Below are 20,770 nucleotides of genomic sequence, written 5' to 3'. Positions count from 1 at the left end.
CCAATTTGAGAAACACTCCTCACTTTTTTTACCAATTTGATTGTTTGGCTTATTAAACTTTCTTACTTTTTTTAAAAGAACCAAACGTCTTACTTTTAATACAATCAATTTGTATTAGGACTCAGGACAATGAAACCTGTTTGATGCAAGAATTTGTGTTTACACAAAAGAAATGACAAAATCCTCATTTGTGAATCACAAAGACTGATTGAGAGTACGCCTCTCAAGAGATTTACTCTTTATGAATAAAACTCAGCCGGTCCTGTATTATCTATCTAGGCTTGGTGTGAATGATATCTTTTTTTGATATGATTTCATCTTATTTGATTTCATCTTAATTTGGGTAAGTATAAATTATATTACAATATGATCAAGATGTCATTAAATTTCGGAAACTTCTATTTTACATGTAAACTCATACCATAATTGTGACTACCAATCTACCATACTATAAATTCAAATGCTATGAAATAGTATAATTATTCATTTCATTTCTTTCACACTAATTTAACCAATGGTTAACCCATCAAAACCCCACATTGCACTCTTAGCTAGTCCAGGATTAGGCCATCTAATCCCAATTGTCGAGCTAGCGAAGCGCCTTGTAGCACAACACGGATTCACTGTCACAGTTTTCGCCGTGACAACCGGGGCCCACCAGGCCGAGAACAAGCTGCTTTGTTCCGCCACTTCATCATGTGCCGGACTCTTCAGTACTGTGGCCCTTCCCAATGTTGTAAATGACTCATTAGACATTGACCCTAGCGCGGGTATACTCCCACGTATCTTGGCTATGGTTAGGTGTACCTTGCCTACCCTACGATCCTCAATTTCCGACATGAAAGTTAAGCCGGTGGCCATTATTGTCGATCAATTCGGGATTGAGGCGGTCAAGGTGGTGGCAGAAGAGTTTAATATGTTGAAATATGTATTTATTGCTTCTAATGCATGGTTCTTGGCCTACCTTACCTACTTGCCATACTTGCAAAAAAGAGTTTACCCAAATACACCCTTATATATCCCTGGCTGTAAATCGATCCCGGGTGGGGATTTATTAGATCACACATTTGAGCCTGATAGTAGGGCTTACCGCGATTTTGTTAGTATGGGACGAGATATTACGAGAGTTGATGGTATTTTCATTAACACATGGGAGGATCTCGAACCTGAAACACTTGGTACATTTAAGGATGGTATGTCATTAAACTCGATTGTCAAGGTACCGGTTTACCCTATTGGGCCAGTGATTCGAAGGCCTAAAGAAGTTGCGAAAAATAAATTAACAGAGTGGTTGGATGATCAACTCGATGAGTCGGTTATATATGTATCATTCGGAAGTGGTGGTACTCTATCAACTCAACAAACTATAGAGTTAGCTTGGGGTTTGGAATTGAGCAAGCATAGGTTTATTTGGGTATTTCGGCCTCCTACCGAAAATGATAGTTCTGCTTCTCTTTTTAAGTCGATGGATAAAGCGGATGAATCGATCTCCAAGTGTTTACCAAATGGGTTCTTGGATCGAACCCGGGATCGTGGGATTATAGTCTCAAAGTGGATAAACCAAGAGGAAATCCTTCAACATAGATCAATTGGTGGATTTATAAGTCATTGTGGGTGGAATTCGGTGAATGAAAGTATTGTCAACGGAGTGCCATTAATCGCGTGGCCTCTTTACGCTGAACAAAATATGAATGCAACAATGTTGGTTGAAGACCTCGGAATTGCAATTCGACCTAAGGTAAAGCCGAGTAAGGGCCTAGTAAGAAGGGAAGAGATTGAGAAAATGGTGAAGTTTGTTATGGATAGTGAAGGATTTGGCCTAAGGAAGAGGGTGAAAGATCTTCAAATAAGTGCTAATCTAGCATTGAAAGAGGATGGTTCTTCTTATTCTGCTCTCTCCAAAGTTGCTAGGGATTGTAACAAGAAATTTCAGTCTAACCAACCTTATGAAAAGTGCAATTAGGATCCTCTCTAGGACCGTCAATGACCGTCGTGTGGAAATTGATACGAAGTATTAACTAGTTTAGCTGATAGTGTCAATAAGTGATGATATTCATGAGTCATGACCATGTTCAACACCCGTAAGCATTAAAATTGTCATGGGTCTCACTTTATAATAAAAATAAAAATAAATAGCCCATGGAGAACCGTGATCCCGTTGATACTTTTAGTAGCAGCAGAGTGAAGCAACTAATCGATTACTGATTGAACGGTTAGTCTTGTGTAAGGTGGTTTACACAAGGTTAGTGTAAAACGTACCAAAACATAACTATATTATTGGGTAATATAGTTATTCAAAGAACCCGTTTTACAATCAACTTGTGTAAGGGGTCCTTACACAAGTATTTGTGCTGATTGAAAAAACAATACTTCTATAAAGAACATCCACTGATCCACATCCACATTCGGGCTGTGTCTCAAATCTCAGTACACCGATGCACAAACATCCACAATCTTATTGTGTCTCAATTGAGATAAATAATGGAACACTGTTACACTGGGTTTGATTTATCTACAGCAATTTCTAAGCCATAAATACAATTAAATGAACATCAAACAAGAAGCCGAAAAATGAACAAATGATAGGTATATATCTGTGCAGTGCAAGAGCTCGATTTGTCGAGGACAAAAAAAAAAAGAATAGAAGACTGGACAAAACATACACACCAGTTGATCAAAGAGTACACCTACACCTGTCAAATGGGCCGAGTTTGGTATTTTGTGTCAAAATAGGAGACGAAATACATACATGTGTGACCCACGAGTGAGGATTTTGACAAGTCTAGGTACACCATTTGGACCTAAACCACTGACTGCGAGTAGACCAAGGAAATCAAGGCTGAGCGAGTCTCTTGACAACAGCAGCCATATACTTACCCTGATGCTCAGCAAGTGCAAGTTCAGTGTCAGTGGGTTGTCTAGTACCGTCCCCTGCGAAGACTCCAGCACCGTAAGGAGAACCCCCTCGGATTGAGTCCATCTTGAACATTCCAGCCCCAAAGGTGTAACCAATTGGAACGAAAAGCATCCCATGATGGGCTAATTGAGTTATTGCTGTCCAACTGCAAACATTCAAGGAAACACAAAGATAAGGAACAGGACATAATCCAATAAGCTCACTAACATCAACGGTTACGATAGACCTGGCTAACGAGGAATTCCAGTCATTGCGAAAGGATAAAGGTCCTTAACTGATACGGAGTACTCCATATATATAAGCCAATCTAGGCCATTGAGAGGCGATGGACCATCAACTGCTTTGTAAGAAATTGAGTGGATCCTCCTCACTCATTTCAAGCATAACACAGATGTCCACTAACATAGCACAAATGTCAAGAAAGGATCATTCAAAGCAAATATAATTATTACAGTATATGACAATGACATGACCGGGATAAAAACATTATACCCAGTGCCTTAAAAACTCGACGCCTATGGATGAGGTAAAGGGGTAAAGAATGTAGAAGGCATGGCATAAATGTCCAGAAAGGATTGTTCGGAATGAATATCACAATATATGACATATTGACATGGCAGACGGTAACAAGAATATACATAGTATCCTGGTGCCTTAAAACTCCCTCCCGGTGGCCGAGTAAGGAGGTAAGATGCATGGCATGCACTAACGTCCAAACTAGAGAAAGGATAATTCAGCCTAAAAAGGTAATGACAAATCACAATATATGCCATGGCCAACAATAAAACATTAAGCCAGTGCTGTAAAACTCCCCGCCAATGGGTGAGACAAGTAATGGGGTAGGAATGTAGGATGCATTGTATAAAATCTGGGTCACGGAACCGCATTGCAAGCACTTTGTAAAGGTTTTGAAAGTTATCGCAACGATTAAGATTAGGCCATGAAGACCAATCACGAGATCAAGGTTCAAACCAATATTAGATCGGATGTAAGCACACTTACATTCGTTGAAAATACAGATGAGGGGTTTCTATGATATTAGCGTCTAAAATTGCACCGACTGCTTTCTGCTTCACGATGACAAACCCAATAACTAAACCATAGACGACTGGCCTAATGCAAAAAACATTAAACTGGTACATTGGCAATAAAGTATAAATATGAGGACCGTGTTGTAGCTTCATTTAGACTCCTGAAATCTAATTACGGCCTTGTGGCATTTTCCCAACCACAGAGGTAGTACTGTTTCTTGAAAATACTGCTTGTGCAGATATAATGAACGACAGATTATGACATACATTGCCAGGCATTTCCATGATCCCGAAGATACAGTAGCTCTAACACTCAGCAAGAGATCCACAAAGAACCTCATCGGGATATTGCTTTATGCTAAGAATTTGGCAATGAACACATAGCTTGACTTTGACTGAGACTTAAAAAACAGCAGTCCTTGATAAAGCCCTCACTCATTTACAAGAATGAGATTTCTTTGGTCTTCTCTTTCTACTTAAGTTAACCTCTCTTTAAGATCTTTTTTACCATCAAACATTCAAACTAATGACATCCACTGTCAACCAGAATTAATGCTGACTGATCCACTCTCTGTATATTAAACTATAATTCTATCAAATAAACTTACAGAAGAGAAGCTACAAACAATGAACCGTTTTACCCAAATTTTCCAACAAGAAGTGAGAGTGGTTTAAGTGAGGTGATACTTCTACCAATTGTCTAAAACGTTATGGCTAGGCTACACGGGGTACTCTGACCCGGTGAAGTCTTTATGTTTACTTTTGGATAAAAAACCAAGAAACGAATAAAAGTTACTCTTTTACCCTCTTCTATTATCTCCTCCTTTGGCCTAGCTTACTTTGCTGCTCCTTTTATTTCTCTCATCTCTCACTTCACCATCACCTACAATGAACCTCCAAAATACAACGCTCACATATTCAAAACAATACTACCTTTTTCAATGTTCACTATCGAAAGCCCCATATTTTTTTGCCATGCTATGCTATTTACTTATAAATCAAAATCCAGAGAAATCGAAACAGAATTTGTTCAGCCAACATTGGAAAAGCAAAAATAAGATTAGCTCTAAACAAACAATCAGAAATCTATCTTTTCATTATCACCAAACATGAAAATCTCATCATACACGGCCACAAGCAAGCAGATTATGGCGAGGGCTTCGAGCAGTTGAGTTCGAGGCGGCGAGGGTTAGGGGATTATGTTGTTTGGGGTGGTACGGGGTTGGACTTTGGTTGTTGAGTGTGGCTTTGGTGCTGTAAGTTGCCATATCTGGTTGTGGTGGCAGACTACCGATGGTAGTTGGGGTAAAATCACTCGTAAAGGAGAGAATGGTGGAGAGCAATCTAATTAGGGGCATAATGGACATATCACAAGCTAAACACAATTAAAAAAACATAACTAAAGCGGAAACGTACTAAAATAAATGAGACACCCTAAAATGAAAAATGTAAATAATTAACCGGGACAGGGAGTAACAATTTGGGGTAAACATCTAGAATCCATAATTTTGCTCAGGTGGCCCCCATGTCGGTTAATGTGGGCCATGATCCAGAGAATTATTACACATGCTTGCAAGATTCAACCATGGGCACTAATGGGTCATGGTTGAATGGAAATGTTAAATTCACCTGTTGTGTTTTAAGTGTCCCATATTGAACAAATAAAGTGTGGTTTCCAAGTTAGGAGTAACTCTAGGGTCCTCTCAACCTTAAAAGAGTAATGGGAAGGGATGGCTCAGATAATCACTACTCCTCCCTCCCATTCAGCTAATGAAACGTAAACAACTAGTCAACTAGATGAATAGGAGGGAGTATTTCTTCAATGTCAAATTCTTGAACATAACTTGTAGAATCCCCATCAATCTCTCACACAGATAAGTAATGCTTTTAACTCCTCTATAATTATCTTAGTTGGTCTAGATAATCATGGCAACTCCCTTTAAATCTTGCAAAAACTAACGAGACATGAATTAGCCCAACCCGACCCTAGCTGAATTTTGATGGTCGCGAACTTACCTTTACCTCTAAATGATCCGATAATAACACAGCACAAACATACCCAAACCCAAAATGACATGACCTACCCGACCAATTACAAACATATGAAAGTGACCCATATGCTATGTTGCTGGGTACGGGTGTCGGACACGGGTACGGATCCGAGTGTCGGGTACTCCGAGGTGAGAAGAAATTACAGGCACGGGGACAATTGGACACGGGTACGGGGACACGGTTGATATTTACAAAAAAAAAAAATATGTAATTTTCACACTGAAATCAGAAAATACCAATAATAATGCATAGATTATTAATCTGAAAAATCAGACTCATTGTAAATTGTTCAGCAAGCAAAAAGCATTAAAGTGCAAGCAAAAAAAAACACCTTAAACTTTCTTCTTCCTTTCTGCCTCTTCATGTTCAAGTTTAATCTGGGCAAACACATCGTCGGAAACTTTCGAACAACCTTTAACTCCAACATTGGAAACCTGGAGTAAATGTGCTTTTACTTTTGAGTAAGAGCCTCTCACAATTTTGTAGCAATATTTGCATTGCCACTTTCGGTTGCTACCACCATTAATAGGAGTTTCGATAATGTCGACATGGCTCCATAACGGTGATGCATCATACTACTTTGGAATTGGTTAATGATCGAGTAGTATGATTGTCAAATGAAACTTGTCATGATCAATGATCATTAGACATTGTAACTAAGTCACACTTATGGGTTTCATCGACCATCGTCGTCGGAGTATGATGCATCACCCGGAGTATGACTGTCAAATAAAACAGTCCATAATGACTTAAAGATCATTGATCATGACAAGTTTCATTTGAGAGTCATACTATCGATCATTAACCAATTTCAAAGGAGTATGATGCATCACCCTTATGGAGCCATGTCGACATTATCGAAACTCCCATCAATGGTGGTAGCAAACGAAAGTGGCAATGCAAATATTGCAACAAAATTGTGAGAGGCTCTTACTCAAAAGTAAAAGCACATTTACTCCGGGGTTTCCAATTTTGGAGTTAAAGGTTGTCCGAAAGTTTCCGACGATGTGATTGCCCAAATTAAACTTAACTTGAACATGAAGAGGCAGAAAGGAAGAAGAAAGTTTAAGTTGTTTTTTTTTTCTTGCACTTTAATGCTTTTTGCTTGCTGAACAATTTACAATCATTCTGATTTTTCATATTAATAATCTGTGCATTATTATTGGTATTTTCTGATTTTGGTGTGAAAATTACATTTTTTTTTTTGTAAATATCAACCGTGTCCCTGTACCCGTGTCCAATGTCCAAAAAATGGACAGTGTCCCCGTGTCTGTAATTTCTAACCTCGGAGTACCCGACACTCGGATCCGTACCCGTGTCGGACACCCGTCTGAGCAACATAGTTCTTATGTATAGACGTACAGTATGAAAGGGTAGTATTACTATCCAACCTTGAAGCGACAATCAACAATTACAGTTCCATTATAGTAAATTTCACACAATTCAATCATCCTCATATGAAGTGGCTACACATAACGCCATTCATAAAACACTTGTGCCACTCTTTTATTTCCTTGAAAAAAATTTAAGTTTTTTTAATTAAACCCACATATATTAAGGAACGCGGTTAATTAGTGATCACCTAATTTCTAGTGCACCCTAATACTGTCATCATCTCCTAACAAATCACAATTTAATCAAGGAACCAATTAACCAACCAATGACACAATTCATATAAAATCAACCACCCCACCAAGACCAACCACCACCACCAGAGCCCATATGCCACCACATGCCATCATCTCGGTGAATTCTTTACTTTGCTTTGGGATCAAAAACCAAGAAAAGAATAAAAGTTACTCTTTTACCGTTTTCTATTCTTTCCTCCCTTTGCTTAGGTTACTTTGCTGCTCCTTTAATTTCTCTCATCTCTTACTTCACCATCACCTACAATGGCTCTCCAAAATACAATGCTCACACGTCTCAACTTCAGATATTCATGTCTTCTACTCAATAGTACTACCGTTGATTAAATATTCGAAAACAATCCTACTTCTTCAAAACATGAAACTATAAAAAAAACAATACTAATTTTTACCGCGTTAAGTAAGTTCCTTATAAATCAAAATCCAAATACCTATAGCCAAAGACTAAGTGTGGGTTTGGCCTAGCTTTTCAAAGTGTTTTTTTGACTTAAAAGCACTTTTTGGTCACACACATCATTATTTAAAAGTTAAAAGTAAATTCTCAAAAGCTCAAAAACAATCTTTTTGCCAATAAAAATAGTAGGTCTAGCTTTTGAAAACTACTTTTAAAAAATTAAACTTGAGAAATAGAAACCCATTTGCCAAACATGCTCTAAATCAGAATTCTTCCAAAAACACCCACACCACTCCAGATTAAAATAAAAAATTAGTATAATCACCAACCACAGTACTTAATTCTATAATCCTCACAACAGATATCTTAATTAAACAACTGAACACCAGCCAGCTAGCAAAATCTGTTTTGACTCTATGAGATTGCAAATGGCTGAAATGGGCATCAAACCAACAAAAAAGACAGGCTGATACAGCTAAGGAACATCACACATTCACACTTTTTATTCTCAAGGTCAACAAAGACCCAGTATGCTGACATATGAAATTGATTTAATTATTTTGATAAAAACAAATGTTATTAAAGCAATGAAAAACGGTAGACGGCGAGGAAACCTCACATGCAAATAATTACAAAGAAGATGATGTTTCCTTCAACGTCATTGGAGTACTCTTAAAAACATTTTTCTTGATTCCAGTTGGGCGCGACCACAACGAATAAATGATCTCATGATGGAGGAATAAATTGCCCCTGACCCACATTTTTTTCTAGCACAAAACACACGTGTCAATCACAGAAAATACCAGGTCTGTGCCTTTAAAAGCTATTGCAATTATTACTATACTCGAAGGCATAGTCTAAACAAAAACCTCTCACTTTCACAGAGGAATAATGGACTTCCAAGTGCCATTCGTGACTATACACTTACTAGAAATAACTGATATTGTGAAAGCCGTTACAAAGGATATGCATCCTAAAATAGCCAAAGCGTTATCTTTGCACACTCTAATCTCAGAATTTTCTTCCAATAAACAGTCTCCAAAATAGAAAGTTACACAACTGCTCCCCTGTTCTTCAAGACAGCATGAGACGGTAGTATTACTATCCAACCATAAGCGCTCGGTACTATCCTTTCAATAATCCAACAATTACAGTTCCATTACAGTAAATTTCACACAATTCAATCATCCCCCTATATAAACTATAAAGTGGGTACAAATAACGCCACTCGCAAAACGCTTGTGTCACTCAATTCCTTCCTTACACTCACATATTAAGGAGCGCTGTTGATTTCTCTTGTCAAGTTAAAGCACTATGATCACTTAATGCTTAGTGATCGTAATAGCATCATCTCCTAACAAATCACAATTAAATCAGCCAACCAACCAATGACACAATTCAAATAAAACCAACAACCCCACCAAGCACCTTAGCCCCTATGCCACCACATTGACACCGTCCCACCAAGCACCTTAGCCCATATGCCACCACATTGACACCGTTTCCAATGATCTAAAGTGCAAATAGTGTTACGAGAAGTATTTTAGTCTAAGATAAACAAATGATTGGGACTATGACTTTACCATAAAAATAGCAAGCCAATTCACTGTATTTTTTATCATTGGTGCAACGTATTCTAATCAAAGGTAAATAAATGATTGGGACTTCGACTTCACAATAAAAAAACACTCCCTCCGTCCCGGTCATTTGTTTATCTATATTAGTAGATATTATATTATATTGATAATCTATTCCGTTTTGGGTGTCTCAGATGGATCTATTTTAGGAATGCCTTTGATGGATAACTTGATCCTCCACACACTCATCTTGTTCACTTGTCATCTAATAATTGGTCCTCTCTTCTTTCCGTGGTCTTTGTGGCAAAACGAAAGGTAAACAAATGGCTGAGACGGAGGGAGTAGCAAGCCAATTCACTGTATTATTTCTATTGGCGAGGCGTATTCTAATCAAAGGTAAATAAATGATTGGGACGGGGAGAACGACTTCACAAATCACAACAACATAAATCAAAACAATGATTAAAACAACAAGAATCCAAATAATCTTACGCAGTGGTCTCCTGACCGCCACCCTGAGTGCCAGTACTAACAAAAAACCCAGCCGGCTTCCCAGCAAGCGTCTGATCCTTCCAAAGCGGTCCAGTCGAATCGAAAAACGCCTTCATTTGAGCCGACATAGACCCATACCGAGTCGGAAACCCAAACAAAAACCCAGACCCAGACGCAAGATCTTCAAGCGACGAGATCACAGGGATAGAATCGTCTTTTTCCGGGGCCATCATCTGAGCCAACACGTCATTCGAAAGCGTCTCGGGGACTCTATATAACACCGCTTCGACTCCGTCAACGGAATCAACACCTTTCTTCATACGCCGCGCTAGCTGTTCTACGTGGCCGTACATTGAGTAGAAGACGATTAATAGTTTCAGAGGGGCGGTGCTGATTGAATTGACTGGTGCGGTTGCGGCGGCGGGTGCGGCAGCGATGGTGGTGGGGGAGGTTGGGGTGGAGGATGAGGAGGAGGATGTGGAGGGTTTTGGAGGTGGTGGTGTGGTGGTTGATGCGGTGGTTGTTGTGGTGGTGGTGGGAGGGTGTTTCTTTTTGCTGGGGACACAACCGCCGCCTTTGCCCATTGTTAGGGGAAGCGGAGGAGTGGAGTGATGATTTGGTGGAATGGGGTTTGACTTTGGGTTCAATGGGAGGGAGATTATGATTTGGGGTTAGGTCATTTGGGTGTGTTATTTAAGTCGATTGTGTGGATTTGTGGGTAAGTTAATTGGATTTGAATTGATCTGAATTAGTATTGTTTGATCTTGACTCATTGCTATAAACTGATTATTATGTGTAAATAATTTGGTAATAACAGGTTCGAAAATTTTGAGTCTAAAATGTTTCGATCCGTTCTTATTTGATCTGAATTTTTACAAATTTGAAACGACTTGGTCCGAATTGATCATATTTAATTGACCTGTTTGTCAGGTTTAATTATGGATGAGGTCTTTATTTTAAGAGGGTATTAAACAAGAGTTTGTGGTACTCTTTAAATTGAAGTGAAGTCATGGTTATTTCGGACTAAAGTAGACTTGAACTGTAATCTCTTGTCTCGATCCTTTGTTATTTGACATAAGGATCAAGGAAATGAAAACAACATTAGAAACAACAACTCTTCTATAGGACTGACAGAGAAGTCCAATTATTAAATATAATTTCATTTATATTTTAATTTTATTTTAACAACTCGACATTTTAATGATAAAAACTACCACGTTTAAATATACAAGTTATCAATCTAAAATTTTTGGTTATCAAAATAAAATATTTTTATACAAATTTATTGAGTAATTTATTTGGGCTTTTAATTAATGGGCTAGTCTTATGAGTAAAAGGGTCTTACACAACAATTTGTGAACTAGAAAATTCATGGTAAAATAAGGACTTCTCTGAGTTCTCTCACATGTCCACATGCCCACATCACATACCCACTTATTCACTTGTATAAGTCCTCCCAAAAGTATAAATATTTTAAAAAAAATACTAAAACTTGAGAGAAACGGTATTTCATAATGTTATTGAGAAACCAATCTTCCGTACCTTTTTATTTATATTTCGTGCCTCTTTTATTGTATCTCCCTTGGTTCGAGTTGCATCTACCTCTAAGTTTTTTTTTTTTTTGGTAAAGCGAAGCGCGGGATAAACCCAAACATAACAGAAACAAAGTGAAAAACGAAAAAAGAACTAAACCTATTATATAACAGAACTAGGAGGCCGATAAGGGAACCAAACGAGGCCAAGCAACGCCTCCAACATCGTGTTGAGCCAGCTCAAAAAGACGTCTCGAGAAGTTCGACTTATTAGTTGTTGATCCTGCTGTACTCCCAAATTTGTCAACCAATCAGCACATCCATTCGCTTCCCAAAACCAATTGGCAATGGGAGGAGTAGCCCCTTGGATTATAAGAGGGATCACTATTTGGCAATGGGAGGAGTAGCCCCTTGGATTATAAAAGGGATCACTATTCTCTATTTCTCCGATGTGGGAGACCTACATGTGATTCTTCACACGCCCCCTCACATGTAAGGTCTCCTTTCGATCAATCGACAGGAACGCCGCAATTTTTCGAACCTGTTTTGTCGGGCGGGAACGTCGTCGCTTTTCGGACCCGCTAAATAGTGGCCTAGTTTTTCGTCGCACGGGAACATCGTCGCTTTTCGGACCCGTCTTCGCCTCACAACCCAGGACTAAACCTTGGGCTCTGATACCATGTTAGATAGCATATGGGTCTGGGCCGCACCCGTCGAGGAGGATAGAGTGTCCAGTTCACAAGTCCGAGGAGGTTCAATCCCAAAACCAATTGGCAATGGAAGGAGTAGCCCCTTGAATTATAAGAGGGATCACTATTCTCTATTTCTCCCATGTGGGAGACCTACATGTGATTCTTCACACATCTCCACCCTCCATGTTGAGTCCGTTATAAAGATTTGCAAATGTTACACATGCGCGAATGAGCAGCCTGTACCTTCGAGACATCCTCCATGAAAGTCATAATCATTTTCGAGTCCGTTTGAATGATGAGTTTAGACATCCCTCTTTCCAATGCAATCATCAAACCCCTTCGTAAAGCCAGCAACTCGGCCCTCGTAAGTCGTAACAGTTGCCTCACCTAAACGTTCAGGAAAGGCTTCTATGGTATTTCCCGACAAATCCCGAAAAATCCCCCCAGCTCCTGTCTCCTGAAGGGCCCGGATTGCCCTTCGAGGCTCCATCGATATTCAACACTAACCAGTAGAGCGGAGGAGCTAACCAACGAACATTAATCTCCTTCTTCTTCCGTATGCTATCTAACATGGTATTACCGTATTTGGAGTGTACAAACAATATCTTAATACGAATTGCACAATGAGAAGAGTTGATCGATCATCAATTCCATTTTACAACTACTAAATTTTACAGTACATTGTATAGTCAAGTAAGCTAAGCACCATCTGACCATTGATCTATCGTTTTCACTTTTCAGTGTCAACTCGCCTACAATATGATCACCAAAATGCATGACAATTACTCGACCCACCTTGATTACAACCTTATTTATCGCAACCATAATATGAAAATTTTATCAATTGTAAATTTACATACTAATCAACCACAACAATACTCGCATATGTTTGTTTACACATACGAGATATATAACCAGGTTGACGCCAACTCATTTTCCATTAGCGTGAAAAACGCTAACACTTCCAAGCCGAAGTTGCGACAAGTGGCCGATCATGCCAAAACAACATCATCTCCCCGTGACGTTTCGCCACGTGGAAGCCTCCAATCTGTGCCCTACGAAGTAAACACTCAGCTTGAAAATCAGCAAACTGACTAAACCCTACAACCCTCATTCCCGCCACATTAAATGCTTCTCGCCAAGCCGAATTTCGCCGTCCTGCCGTTCTCCCTGCTGCTTTCACCACCGCCATTATCCTCGGTCGAAGCACATACGTCTCGATTTTCCTCACACAATCACCGCCGCCGATGAAACCTCCAGCAGCCGCCACGTCGAGCGATTCCAGCATACCTGTGTAGAATTCAATCCCGGCGATGAAACTCACCCCAAACGACGCCGTTCCTACGTCAATTCCGACCTCTCTATCCACCACCACGATCACACTCGGCGATATAGCTCGGAGATCCGCGACGAATTTTGAAATTCCGCTTCGCGAATTATTTGCGAAGCGGTGAAATACCGACGGCGAGAGATGCACCGCGATCTTCTCGCCGTCGATGAATTTCACTGATTTAAATGACAGTATTTCAAACGTTGGTATAAGAACAAAATCGATTTGAAAATTAAGGTTTAATTCAATAGCAAACTGTGATAGATTCTCTCTTACTAGCTTGCTCTCTACGCCATATTCTTCAGGAACAATCGCCGTAATTCTCAAGAAAATCGACGTCAAATTATCGGCATCAATGGCCTTATCGACGAGCTCACGCATGAACGACGACCAATGGCCTCCGAAACCGATATCGAAGTCGACAATGTGGATACACGACGCGCCATCAACCGCCTCCAATACGGCTTGATTAGCAGCGAAGGCAGCAAAGAGAGAAATCGGCGAAATTCCAGCGAACGCCTTAGTGGCGCGAATGGTCTGAACGACGTCGTATGATGATAGTTTCACCGGCCGTGGTGTGGCGGCGGCGATGGCGGTGGCAGCGGCGGTGACGGAGAGGTGGTGCAAGGCTTCCTTGAAGTAGAAGGCGGCACGTTGTAGAGGCTTTCCGATGGGTGATCTTAGTCGTTGATTGAGCCGCGACAATATCACGTGGAGGAGGTGTGAGTCGTTAGACTCGAATGCTTGTGCTGCACGCAAAAGGTCGTCAAGGAAATCAAGGCCGAAGTTGGTGCCAGTGTTAATATTATTATTATTATCAGTATTAGTATTATCGTTTTCGTTGTTGTTGTTGTTTTGATCGAAGGGTCCGAAATTCGAAGTTAGATTTGGTGTATAGGAGAAGTCAGGGAAGGAAGAGGAGTAATCAGACGGTAGAGACGAGGTATGATCAAATGATTGCGAGGAAGGGAAGTCAGGGAAGAGTTGTGTGATAAGGGATTGGGAATCAGAACATGAGTTAATATGTGAGAGTAATAGTTTTGAAGAATTGTTATTATTATTATTATTTGGATTAGAGTAATTATCATCATTAAGCCCCAGTTCTGATAGAATTGAATCCCAACCGTCCAAATTGTCCAGGTCAGCGTTCGGAGGGTGGTAAGAGCTCTCCGGAGGCGGTTTGGTAGCCGGACTAGGACTCCTTTGGAGGTCTAGTACTGACTTTGGCTCGTAACACTGGGTGTTGCTGTTGTTGTTGTTGTTGTTGTTGTTGCTGTTGTGCTGGTTCGGATTCAGGGTTTGTAAAGCGGTGGTGGACGATTTCGTGGTGGCGGAATTGCAGTTGAGATTGGTAGAAATGGGAACTTTCATTCCTAGATGAGTATATATGTAAAGGGAGTTGCTTTGCTTGTAGTTTGGGTTTACTTGTTTTTAAGAGGAAAAAAAGGAGTAGGGAAAATGGTGGTGGGTATGATATGAAAGGTAGGCTAGTAAAGATCATATATACACATACTTGACATATGTAAGGCTGTCTCTAGTGGAAAAAGGCTCTGTCTTTTTTATCTTGAGAAAAATTGAAGGCTTCAAAGCCAAGCCTTTTGTTATTGGGTCTTTCTAACTTTTGCTTTCCATGATATTCCCCTTCCACTCCCAAGACCTCTCCTTTTTTGGTTGTTTTGTGTTGTGTTTGTGGACTTATCTTTCAATAACTAGAAGGACTATTTTGTTTGCTACTCCGTAATTCCTCAGTTCCTGTGAATGATTTACATTTATTTTATTTAATAAACTATTTTCGATTTTTCTCTGTTTCTGTGAATGATTTATATTTGTTTTGTTTTATAAGGAAAAAGTAAAGTAAGTATAAATTATTGACTGGGATGGAAGGAGTGGTGATTTACTCGTACATGGCTATAATCATGATTATTAGGTATACTCGTATAATATATCATATCATCCTACACTATAATCAATAAGAGGACATCTCGATGGTTTATTGAGATTGTTGTTCTAAGAAATATCGTCTCTTTTCAATTTTCTCATTGATTAGGATTAGGGATGGCAGTGGGTCGGGGACCCGAACCAGACCCTGAGGGTCGGACCCTAATGAATCGGGTATGGATCTCATTTTTTCATACCCAATGGGTAGGGGTCGGGTATGGGTCTTAAGAAAATATTTCGGGTCCGGGTCCGGGTCTAAGTTATGAGACCCATACCCGACCCTTAGACCCTTTATTAAAAAAAAAATAAAAAAAAAAATCACAACTTCTCTGAATTCATACTGACAGACCGTAGAAACCCAACTAAAGTCTCTTCCTCTTCAGTAAGGATCCTCTGTCCCACTTTTGTGTCCCAATTTGTGTGTCACTCCAATCACCTTCTGACACATCACTTGTTGCAAAATAAAATATTGCAATAATTATATTTATTTGTTGATGTGTTAGAAGGTGATTGGAGTGGCACACAGATTGGGACACCAAATGGGACAGAGGATCCCCACTCCTTTCTCTTCCCTCTTCCCATAAGGTGATAAAACCCAACCAAACTCTTCTGACAATACCACCACTCCACCAGTGACACAAGAAAACCACCACCACAGCACTTATACGCGACTGGCAACCACCTCTCGGCGGTGACCGACAACCACCATTAACGACAGCCATCGACGGTCAGATGGAGACGGCTATCAAGTACGGTTGATTTTTGGGTTCCGAGTTTGATTCTTTCACATGTATTTGGATGTAAAATTAATTTAGGTCTTGTTTGTCTTTCTTAATCTCTTTGGTATGTATATTGGATTTGGTAGTGTACAATAGAAATTAATAAACTCATAATGTTAAAGTAGTATGAATTTTTTTTTTAATATTATAGACCCAATAGCTGTTAATCTAAAGTGGCTGAAACTCGGATCCGCGGGTAGACCCAGACCCTACCCTTACCCATAGGGTCCGGGTATGGGTCCTCAAATTTTAGACCCTTGCGGGTCTGGGTCGGGTCCGGGTCCAAAGGGAAAATCTCGGGTCCGGGTCCAGGTCTAGACGGACTCTACCCAGACCCTACCCATTGCCATCCCTAATTAGGATGTACAGCGATATGGTATAGTGAGATCATTGTGTAGTACTGCGACATGGTACAGTGAGATCATTGTGTAGTACTGCTTCTAATATCTTCAACTTCTACATACACTAATTTTGCGTCTAATTAATCATATGTATGCATAACCCAAAAACGAAGCCTTACATTAAATCAAATTTTCCAATTGCCATCTCGGAACATAACCCTGTAGTGTTGTTTGCAACGATATCGTCAACATGTAGAGCTAGAGTTGTGTCAAGATTTAATCGGATTGTCATGGTTTAAACTTTATGTTAGACATTCATTGCTTCAATCGCCTGTTTATGTTGATATAATTAAACAATAACTTAATTTTGTTATTCTAACTATGTACTTTTATAGGAATATAGGATGTATAGAAAGTCAAGAAGTCAAAGCTAGAAAGTTTGTTACAAAGTTGTTGAAGAAGTTAGTTAAGAGCATAACAGAATTTGTTATATATACTTGAACAATGTAATTCTGTAAACTACAACATCATAATACAAGAATCATTTTTCTCTCTTCTACACATTTCTCTCTCTCGTTCCTCTCTCTAAAATCTTCTATTCATATCTTCATCTTTCTCACCATTCTTCATCATGTTCATCATACTTGATCATGATTGATTAGTGTTTTCATATGGTATCAGCTTCAAAATTCGATCCAAAATCATAAGTTTTTGCTTCCGCGTTTCTTTTTTCTTCATAATCTTTGTTCCAATCAAAGATTTCTTTCTTCTGTTTGTACGAATCTCTGATTCTGTTTCATCATTTCTCTAATTTTTACTGCAAATATGGGTGATTCTTCTGAAACTAGTTACTACTCCTTGCTTGATGATCCTCTCTTCCTATCTCCCTCGACCGGACCCAAACTTACAACTTCTTTCGCTCGGTTGTTTGATGGTTCTAACTTCATTCAATGGCGCGTGATGTTGTCAGTCTCTCTTCTCCAAAAATAAGACTGGTTTCATCACTGGTGAAGTTGCTGCACCTCCTAAGACGGACAAAAAATACAATCAGTGGGTTCGTGTGGATCTTCTTGTGCTCAGATGGATCTTGAATTCTCTGGAAAAGAATTTGCGTGAGAATCTTCAATATGCTTCTTCTTCCAAGGCACTTTGGTCCGAGATCATTGAGCGATATGGCCAGCTTAATGCTCTGGAGCTCTATGATTTAAAGAAAGACCTTAGCAATGTTAGTCAGGATAATTCTACACTGATTGAATATTATAGCAAGCTCAAGTGTTTATGGGAGATCGTGGATAATCTTGATCCTATTCCACAGTGTACATGTGGTGTTATGTCCAAGTGTTCGTGTCAGTTGCTTAAACGTTTGCTTGATAGAGAAGCACATGCCAAGCTCATTCAACTGCTTATGGGTCTTAATGCTGGATACGAACACGTTCAGACCACTCTTTTGTCCATGGAACCACTTCCTCCCATCAACAAAGCTTTGGGGTTACTACAGAAAATTGAGAAGCAGAAACACATCAATGATGCTTCTGGTGATGTGTTTGCTGGTTCTGCTGCTTATGCTGCTAAGAAGAGGCATCATTCCTCAGTATCTGATTCTCAGGGTCCGCAAAAACGCTCTAAGGAAGATCCAGATGCTGAAGGTTTCAAGCATTGTACGCACTGCAACAGGGATGGACATGTTATTGAGGATTGTTATAAGCTCAAGACTTGCACTTTTTGCAAGATTAAGGGACACATTCAGGAACATTGCTATAAGTATAAGGCTTTTCTTGCTAAGAAAAACAAGGGAAAGGCTCCTGTCCAGACTCCTCGTATGCATCCTCAATCTTCTGCTAATCATGCTGATTTGTTATTTTCTGATCAAGATTCACAGTATGAAGCAGTTACTCCATTTCATGAACCATCTGCTGTTCCAGATCCTTCTTCTCAGTCTGTTCCTGAATTTGTGCATCATCAGTTTCCTTCTGATATGATTCAGAACATAATCAATTCAGTCACTCAGCAGGTTTTACAGTCTATTAATGATGCTTCTAATGCTAATCATTCTGATTCTATTCTGAAGTCTTCTGTCAATTTTGCTGGTATGTCATTCTCTCATGTCTTTACTGCTCAAAATCTATCTGCTAAATCAGTTTGGATTATTGACACAGGGGCGTCTGATCATATGACTTCTGAATTGTCTTTATTACAGAATGTTAGACATTTAGTGCATCCTATTTCTGTTGGGTTACCTGATGGTACAGTCAAATATGTGCACACCATAGGCAATGCTAAATTGACTGAGAACTTAACCTTGCATAATGTGTTTCATATTCCAGATTTTAGACATAACTTGTTGTCAGTTGGTAAATTAATCACATCAACTGGTTTAAATGTCTTATTTTGTAAAAATCAATGTTTATTCTAGGACCATTCCACTAAAAAGCTTATTGCTGTGGCTAAGAGGCATGGAGATCTCTACAAACTGGATGTTGGACTGCTGCAACTTAATAAAAGCTCCAATAGTGTTGTTTTTAGTTCTAGTACTATGAATCAATGTAATGCTAATCCTGGTTCTACTGTGAAGCCAGTTGATGTTGCTCTTTTTCATTCTAGAGTTGGTCACTCATCTTTTAGTAAGATGCAGCATATGAATAAATTTGTAAAAAATGTACAGAATTTCTCATGTGACATTTGTGTAATGGCCAAACATCATCAATTGCCTTTTCCTAGAAGTTTGTCTCATGCTAAAGCTTGTTTTGAATTGTTACATTTAGATGTTTGGGGGCCCTATAAGACCTCATCTATTACTGGAGCAACTTCCTTTCTAACAGTATTAGATGATTATTCTAGGACAACCTGGACATTTTTGATCCAAAATAAGACTCAAGTACCAAAATTGATCAAGCAGTTCATTGCATTTGCAGAAACACAGTTTCATAAACAGGTTAAGATTATACGCTCTGATAATGGAACTGAGTTTTTTCAGGTGCAATGCTCTCAGTTTTTTTTAGATAAAGGGATTATTCATCAAAAGAGTATTGTTGGTAGGCCTCAGCAAAATGGTAGAGTAGAACGTAAACATCGACACCTTTTGGATACTGCTAGAGCTCTTAAGATTCAGTCTAATGTTCCTAACAGTTTCTGGGGAGAATGTTTACTAACTGCTACATACCTCATTAATAAAATGCCTACTCCTATTCTTGACTGGAAATCTCCTCATGAGATGCTATATCATACTGTTCCTGACCTTGAAGAGCTAAGGGTTTTTGGTTGTCAGTGTTTTGCCACCCCACCTATAACCCTCAGGGATAAGTTTGCCCCTCGTGCCAGGAGATGTATGTTTATTGGCTATCCATATGGTCAAAAAGGATATAAACTGTATGACCTTGAAAGGAGAATAATTTTCACAAATAGAGATGTGATCTTTCAGGAAAATATTTTTCCTTACAAGATTCCATCTTCATCAACTTCTTTGCCTTTAGTAACTGATGTTATTTCATCAGAATTGCTCAATTTTTCTGATCCTGTTACATCAGGACCTCAGACTGTTACTCAGTCTTCTAATGCACCTGTTACAGAAATGACAGTTGAGTCCACTGATACAGCAGTTGAGACTTCTACTGTCTGAGTCTGAAATTATGACTGATGCACCTGTCATAGACCCACCTGTCACAGAGGCTGTTAGAACATCTACTAGACTGAGGAAGCCCTCAGTTTTATTAAATGGGTACAAATATACCCTTCCCAAGTCCACAGCATTACATATTCAGGTCATAAATGAACTGAATATGCTAGACAAGGACTATATTTTATCCTTGTGTAATGTTGTAGAACAACTTGAACCAAGCTCTTATAAGCAAGCTATGACTGATAAGCACTGGATTGATGCAATGACTGACGAAATTCAGGCATTAGAAAAGAATGAGACATGGGAATTGACCAATTTACCTCCTAATAAGAAAGCTATAGGATGTAAATGGGTCTATAAGGTGAAGCATAAGCCTGATGGCACAGTTGAACGCTATAAGGCAAGACTTGTGGCCAAGGGTTATAATCAAATA

General features: G+C 39.3%; 4 protein-coding genes across 5 annotated transcripts; 2 read left to right on the top strand and 2 right to left on the bottom strand.

The window, feature by feature from the left end:
• Positions 1–506: 506 nt before the first annotated feature.
• Positions 507–2,373, top strand: LOC141622158 (UDP-glycosyltransferase 72E1-like). The gene has a single exon (XM_074438216.1). It carries the CDS (start codon positions 515–517, stop codon positions 1,961–1,963), a length of 1,449 nt encoding a protein of 482 aa, XP_074294317.1. The 5' UTR covers positions 507–514; the 3' UTR covers positions 1,964–2,373.
• Positions 2,374–2,375: 2 nt separating this feature from the next.
• On the bottom strand, positions 2,376–10,781 carry LOC141622159 (putative NAD(P)H dehydrogenase (quinone) FQR1-like 2). 2 transcript variants are annotated; one of them, XM_074438218.1, is made up of 3 exons: positions 10,110–10,781; positions 8,660–8,807; positions 2,569–3,062 (listed from the first exon to the last, which is right to left on the bottom strand). In XM_074438218.1, the coding sequence occupies exons 1-2, from the start codon at positions 10,691–10,693 to the stop codon at positions 8,699–8,701; spliced, it is 693 nt and encodes a 230-aa protein (XP_074294319.1). In that variant the 5' UTR covers positions 10,694–10,781; the 3' UTR covers positions 2,569–3,062; positions 8,660–8,698. The 2 variants fall into 2 exon arrangements, with proteins under 2 accessions (XP_074294318.1, XP_074294319.1); XM_074438217.1 differs by lacking the exon at positions 8,660–8,807 and having other exon boundaries at positions 2,376–3,062; positions 10,110–10,777.
• Positions 10,782–12,943: 2,162 nt separating this feature from the next.
• On the bottom strand, positions 12,944–15,179 carry LOC141622157 (scarecrow-like protein 15). Its single transcript, XM_074438215.1, has one exon. The coding sequence runs from the start codon at positions 15,032–15,034 to the stop codon at positions 13,289–13,291; it is 1,746 nt and encodes a 581-aa protein (XP_074294316.1). The 5' UTR covers positions 15,035–15,179; the 3' UTR covers positions 12,944–13,288.
• Positions 15,180–17,102: 1,923 nt separating this feature from the next.
• Positions 17,103–19,222, top strand: LOC141622081 (uncharacterized). Its single transcript, XM_074438135.1, has 3 exons — positions 17,103–17,207; positions 17,692–18,808; positions 19,135–19,222. Exons 1-3 carry the CDS (start codon positions 17,103–17,105, stop codon positions 19,146–19,148), a joined length of 1,236 nt encoding a protein of 411 aa, XP_074294236.1. The 3' UTR covers positions 19,149–19,222.
• The last annotated feature ends 1,548 nt before the right edge of the window (positions 19,223–20,770 follow it).

Source organism: Silene latifolia, chromosome X (genome assembly GCF_048544455.1).
Source record: "Silene latifolia isolate original U9 population chromosome X, ASM4854445v1, whole genome shotgun sequence".
In the NCBI taxonomy this organism is placed as follows: Eukaryota; Viridiplantae; Streptophyta; class Magnoliopsida; order Caryophyllales; family Caryophyllaceae; genus Silene; species Silene latifolia.
The sequence above is the reverse complement of the archived record's forward strand: the minus strand, read 5'-3'. Positions and strand labels throughout refer to the sequence as shown.